At 50.9% G+C, this 6,315-nt stretch overlaps 1 protein-coding gene across 3 annotated transcripts; it reads right to left on the reverse strand.

Moving 5' to 3' along the window:
- Nucleotides 1-1,289: 1,289 nt before the first annotated feature.
- On the reverse strand, nucleotides 1,290-6,315 carry LOC132334277 (E3 ubiquitin/ISG15 ligase TRIM25-like). 3 transcript variants are annotated; one of them, XM_059860212.1, is made up of 7 exons: nucleotides 6,156-6,315; nucleotides 5,459-6,071; nucleotides 4,748-4,843; nucleotides 4,137-4,370; nucleotides 4,020-4,042; nucleotides 2,964-3,127; nucleotides 1,290-2,376 (listed from the first exon to the last, which is right to left on the reverse strand). In XM_059860212.1, exons 2-7 carry the CDS (start codon nucleotides 6,053-6,055, stop codon nucleotides 2,300-2,302), a joined length of 1,191 nt encoding a protein of 396 aa, XP_059716195.1. In that variant the 5' UTR covers nucleotides 6,056-6,071; nucleotides 6,156-6,315; the 3' UTR covers nucleotides 1,290-2,299. The 3 variants fall into 3 exon arrangements, with proteins under 3 accessions (XP_059716195.1, XP_059716196.1, XP_059716197.1); XM_059860213.1 differs by having other exon boundaries at nucleotides 1,290-1,524; nucleotides 5,459-6,315; XM_059860214.1 differs by having other exon boundaries at nucleotides 1,290-1,714; nucleotides 5,459-6,314.

A 6,315-nucleotide genomic window follows, 5' to 3' on the forward strand; every position in this document is an offset into this window, starting at 1 on the left:
AATTACAGCTGACACCCAGGCACCGCACAGGAAGTGGGGAGTTATAAATTAAAGATAATAATAAAGCCTTCTAGCTACCAAGCTTGTCCACAACTCAAAAACTGGCTGGGAAATGAGCTGGTTATCTCTGCTGCCAAAGGCTGTTCTCTGGGAACTCAGCTGTGGGAGGGTCACCAATGTGCATCCAGGACAGTGTTCATGTAAACTGAACCCTAGGGGCTTCATCCCTGATAAAAAGTTTTCTAGCAATACAAGCCAGTGGTTTCTATGAGAATCCAGCCAGAAAACTGAAATTTAAAGGGACAAGTGTAACAGCAGGCAGGGATCTCTCCATCCCTGTTACTTGTGTGGATGTGGTGCCCTCTGGCTCAGCTGGAATACAGAGCAGCTTTGCAGCACAGGGTGCTGGGGTTTGATCCCAGTTATCAACACCATATTTTTTCAAATAAGAAAACAAAAGTTCTGAAGTGGAACATACCTGTCTGTGACTACTTTCAGATCCTACCAAGAGGATTGTAAAAAAAAGAAAAAAGAAAAAAAAAGGAAAAAAAAGGAAAAATATCATTAGTGTGATTTTCAGAAAGGTCACCTGGCTGAGAAATAGGCAGATCCATGAAGAAAAGCAGAATACCCCTGCTTACTCTGAAGAAGAGGAAAACACCTGATTGCTCTTTTATCGTCTGCAAAGCCTGAAAATTCTGCTCAGCCTGGTCTCTCTTCTGTTCCATTTCCTTCCTTGCCTTGGTGACAACTGCCAGGTCTTCTTCCTCATCAGACTGATGTCAGCCAGGAGAAACTGCTGGAGGCTTTCTCTTGGAGCTTTGGAAGGGGTGGCCTTGAATGCCTCCTCGATGTTGCACAGCCTGCAGGTGTTGTGCAGCTCCAAGGTGACACCCAGGTCGGCCAGAGGGCCCGGGAATACGGCACCTCCTCAATGCCCAGCTGGCAGAGGCTGTGCTCACAGCTCCTGGGACAGCTCCAGGCAGATGGGGCAGATAAGGGGCCTCCAGCCCCTCCACATCCCTTTTGCCATGGCTGCAGCAGGAGCACAGAACCGAGACTAAAGCCAGAGGCAGGCAGCCAGCCCGGGGTCTTGCCAGCCCTCCCCCTCCAGCCCCTTCCTCCACCCCAGGCCAGGCAGAGAATAGTTCCCTCCATCCCACTGGATGTGCAGGATGGAAAGAGGTGGCAGAGGCAAAAGCTGCTGCCTCAGATCAGCAGCTGCTGTCTAGTTCTGTAGCAGTTAATGTTGTGCTGTCAACTTTTAGATAAAATAAACTGCCATCGCGTTTAACAAACTAATAACATGACTTTATTAACATGAACCTAACACCGTACTTAAAACAGCTCAGCAAAAATGCCCAACTTATTGGTATTTCCATTATGATTAACAGAACAAGTAAGACAGGAGCTCTTGCAGGAAGAGGTGGGGGGCTGTGATACACCCCCTCACAGCAGCCCCCAATCCAGCTTCTGATGGGCCACCTTAGCACAGCCTCCATGCAAGGCACACGATTTCTAGGCCTGAAGAAACAAAACAACACCTTGTAACCACATTACTAACAGGAGCTTCATCACACTGATGGCAGCATGGATGGGATACTTGAAAGGGATGGTTCCAGTCTCTCTAAGCCTGAAGTTCTTAGCAGGACATCCAGCCTTGACAGACACATCATGAAAAGACAGTGTTTCTTCTACCATTAATATCTTCGACCTAAGGAACACACAGAGGCAGCATTCAAACTAGGCACAAACAATTCCAAGCCTCCAGCAGCTCTCATTGCTGGCATCCTCCTCCCAGCAGCTCTGGGATGGCACTGTGTGTATTGGAGTCCTGTCCTGGTTTGGGCTGGGAGTCATTCTAATCATGAGAACTCCATTCCTGAGAATTCATTCTCTTCTCAGCAGCTGGTACAGTTTTGGGTTCAGTAGGGAATAATGTTGGTAACACGATGGTTTGGCTGTGGCTGAGCAGCTGAGCCAAGGAGCTTTCTGTGCCTCGTGCTCTGCCAGCGAGGAGGTCACAAAAAGCTGGGAAGGATCATGGCTGGGGCTGGTGACCCAAAGTGGCCAAAGGCACATTCCACACCACAGAACACCACGCCCAGTGTATGAACTGGGGGCAGATGGCCACAAGGAGTCAACTGCTGCTCGGGAACAGTGGCTGGACATCAGAGAGCAGGTGATGGGGGAGCAATCATGCTGTGCATTGATAGTTTTGGTTGGGTTTTCTCTCTCTCTTCCCTCCTTTCTATGAGTGTTATCATTATGATTCCCACTGAATTTGCATTTCGTTAGGCTAGTTGTAAGGAAAATGAAAGGTAGATCCATATGTGGATCCATGGTAAGTTGTACCACCACTAAATGGCATGAGACCTAAAGAGAAAAAACGCATTGATTACCAGATAATTGTGGACATTTGGAGTCTGCCTCTGTCCTGACCTGAGGCCCCGCTGCCAGCAAGGGCTGTAGCAACATCCAGAGAGCAGTACCTAGGGAACCCTAATTTCACCAATTCAGTCAGACAAGTGTCCACGTGCACAGCTCTGGGACTGCAGGCTATGCTTGCAAAGCATTGCAAAGGAGTAGAAGGATTTACATAGGAAGAGTAGGTTATTTATGTCCGACCCTGCTGCTGCTGGGATGAGTTCTCAACTTTCCCCTTGAATCAAAGGGAGGCCACAGAGGTATTGCTATTATCTTCTCTTAATCCTCCCACAAAACTCTTGGGACTTCCCAACCTCTTCATCCATAGCCTGGTTTAGCAAGGTGCATTCAAGACATGCCCCAAGGCCCTGAATGCCAGGACCAGCTCTCTTTGCTGCAGACACATGTGCAAATAAGCACACAGTGTAAGGAATCAGCACTTCTAGAGGTACTCAGTGTACTTGGTGCCTCACCTTTCTTAAAGATGTTTTATTGACTTCCCCATTTGCTTTTGACATGGTAAAATGAGCACTTACCAGTCTGTGCTGCTTCGTATGCCCAGGATGATGGCTGCTTAAAGAACATCTCCATGTTTGAGACGAATTTCTGGAAAAGTTTCAGAATATCATCTTTTGTTGATTCATCCAAAGTAATGGGTGGCTTTGGCACACCTTCCCTTTTAGGAAGTGGCTGGCATTTCCTAAAACATGCAGAAGGAATCACAGAACCACAGAATCACAGAGGTGGGAAAAGACCTCCAAGGCCATCGAGTCCCAGCTGTGCCCAACATCCACCTTGTCTCCAGCCCAGAGCCCCGAGTGCCACCTCCAGCCCTTCCTTGGGCACTCCAGGGATGGGCTCTCCAACCCTCCCTGGGCAGTTCCAGTGCTGAGCACCCTTTCCATGGGGAAATTCCTGCTGTGCCCACCCTGAGCCTGCCCTGGCCCAGCCTGAGGCCGTTCCCTCTCCTCCTGTCCCTGTTCCCTGGAGCAGAGCCCGACCACCCCGGCTGTCCCCTCCTGTCAGGAGTTGTGCAGGGCCACAAGGGCTCCCCTGAGCCTTCTTTGCTCCAGGCTGAGCCCCTGCCCAGCTCCGTTCCCTTCCCTGGGCACGCTCCAGCCCCTCAATGTCTCTCTCACCATGAGGGGCCCAGAATTGGACACAGCACTCACGGTGTCACCTCAGCAGTGCCAGCACAGGGGACAGTCCCTGCCCTGCTCCTGCTGGCCACCCTATTGCTGAGACAGCCCAGGTGCCATTGGCCTCTTGCCCTCCTGGGCACACCTGGGCTCATGTTCAGCCAACACTGAACAGCATTCCCAGTTCCTTTCCTGCCAGGCACCTTTCCAGTCACTGTTCCCCAGCCTGGAACTGCACGAGATTGTTGTGACCACAGTGCAGGACTGGCTCTTTGCCTCACTGACCTCCCACTGCTGCCCTTGGCCCATGGATCCAGCCTGTCCTGATCCCTCTGCAGAGCTCCCTGCCCTCCAGCACAGCCCCAGCCCTGCCTTGGGCTGTCTGGAACTCACCGAGAGCTCTGTCCCTTGTCCACATTGGCAATAAAGATACTGAACCTCAGAAGAGCTTACCTGCCTTTGATAGCTGAAAAAGCCTGTAAAGACATTTTGGAAGCAGAATCAGCACAGTGCAGGCACATGCCAGCCCTGGAGCTGTGTGTCTCTGGGAAGGGGGATGCTGGTAGGTACCTTGGTGAAAAGAAGTGTGTCCTTCTGACTCCTCAGAGCCTCCAGCTCCCTAACGTCCTGGCTGGCCAAATCCTTCATCCTCTTGTGATTATTCACCTCTGTCTGAATCTTAAAAAGTTGTTCCTCCTCATAGTCACTGAGAACTTTCAGGACCTCCCCTTTTTTCTTCTCTAGCTCCTTATAGATATCCTTGAACAGGGTCTCCAGCCGTTCCCTCTGCTGGCTCTCATCAATCTATTAAGAAAACAATTTCAAATTTGCAAGGAACATTTTCCACATTAGCTCTTACTCAGAAAAAAAAAAAATCTATCTTTTTTCTGGGATTAAAAAAGTAACTAAACGTTGAAGGTTGGAAAAATAAAAAAGCCACACACCAGCCACTCATCAGGAGGCACAGACTTTCAAGCTTAACTAAGAATGGACCTCGCAGACTGTTAAGAAAATTCTGCATCATCCTTCCTCAAAGAAGAAATCTCAAAAATGCATGAGAAACCACCCAGGAACTAAAAAAGCTTCAGAATCCATGATCTGGGGAAGGGCAAAAGAAAACTTTATCTCATTATTTACCAGCAAGCAACCACCCCAAGGTGATATGGGACCTTGAGACAAACCTTCAATCTCTCCATTTGTTTCATCAGTTTTGTTATGGCTTTATCCACGGCAGCTTCATGGTTTTTCAGTGTTTTCAGAACTCCATGAAAAGATACCTACAAATAACACGGGAAGGAGATATCAGGAGAGGACTGGCATAATGCATGAGATCACCAGTTTTATCGACGGGGGTTAAGCTAGACTTGCTAAAGGTCTGCTCACTGCATGCTCTCAGGGCAAATCAGTAGATAAAGGGTCACTGGAAGGTTTTATCCCTGGACAAATGCCACAATTACAAGGACAATCAGGACAATTTGAAGCTGAAAACTGTTCATGTGCACTAGCCACATATAAAGCTATTTCCCCTGTTGGCACCTTTCTTTCTGTTACTCTGTCATTAATTATCTTTGCATAAGTGCAGCTCAGGCTCATCTTTGCCTTGGAGGTGCACCAAGGACTAAAACCTTGCAGGAGCACTCAGACCCACCAATCTGGCCAAACTCTTCCCTCAGAAGGGGAAAAAAGCGTTTATAACATCTTGTTTGATATCTCAAGGGCCAAAGCCAGAGAGAATCCAGGACAAAACTCAGAATAAAAGCCCAGGACTGCAATTCAGCCCCATGCTGGGTCTGCAGCTCTCAAACTCAGGAGCTGCTCCTGTGCCATGGGCATCTCTCTGGGGTTTTCCTGGCACAATCCAGGCCAGTGCCACCGTCCCAGCAGCCTCTTACCTGGGCTTCGCTGAACGCCTCCTCCAAGCTGATGATCTTGTGGCTCTTGTGGGAGATGACGGAGCACAGGACGCAGATGCACTCCGAGTCGCTCTCACAGAAGCACTCCAGCAGTTTGCCGTGCTGGGAGCATCTCCTCTGCTCCAGAAGCTGGCCATCGCAGGGCTCCACCAGCACGTGGCTCTTCTGCCCGCTCCTGCTGTTGTGCCTGCTCAGGTGCGCCTGGCACAGCGAGGCTTCGCAGCTCAGGCACGTCTTCACCGCGGGCTGCGGCTCCTGGAGGCACGAATCACACAGCACCACCTCCCCCGCCTGCCCCGAGCTTTCCGCCGTCTCCTTGCCTTGCCCGTCCTGCTTTTCCTCCTCTTGGTGCGCGGGAGCATCCACGAACCTCTGCACGATGTTGCGGAGGTGGAAGTTGGGCCGCAGCTCCCCGACGGGCGAGTGGCAGAGCGGGCAGCGGGCCGGGCTCTGCTGGCCCCGCAGCGCCTGCTTGATGCAGTCCTTGCAGAAGCTGTGGCTGCAGCCACAGCTCGTGGGCTCCTTGTAGATGTCCAGGCAGATGGGACAGGTCAGCTCTTCCTCCAGCCCGGCCATGGCTGACAGGGAAAGTCTGCTGGGAAACGAAAGTGAAGGCGGGCAGGTACGAGGAGCGAGCTTTACCCCTGGCTAAAGGCTGCTGCCTCCTCCTCCTTACCAGGGAGGGTCTTCCCTCCTCTCTCTCCAGCTCCCTGCCTCTCGGGGCCACCTGGGCGGGGGCTGTGGCTGTCCCGGTGTTGACAAAAAAAGTTGTAGCAAGTGGTGTTTAATTAACTCTTGGAAATTCCTTTCGGTTTAGCGGGCAGGGCTTTGTTCCG

This window comes from Haemorhous mexicanus, chromosome 15 (assembly GCF_027477595.1).
Source record: "Haemorhous mexicanus isolate bHaeMex1 chromosome 15, bHaeMex1.pri, whole genome shotgun sequence".
Taxonomy (NCBI): Eukaryota; Metazoa; Chordata; class Aves; order Passeriformes; family Fringillidae; genus Haemorhous; species Haemorhous mexicanus.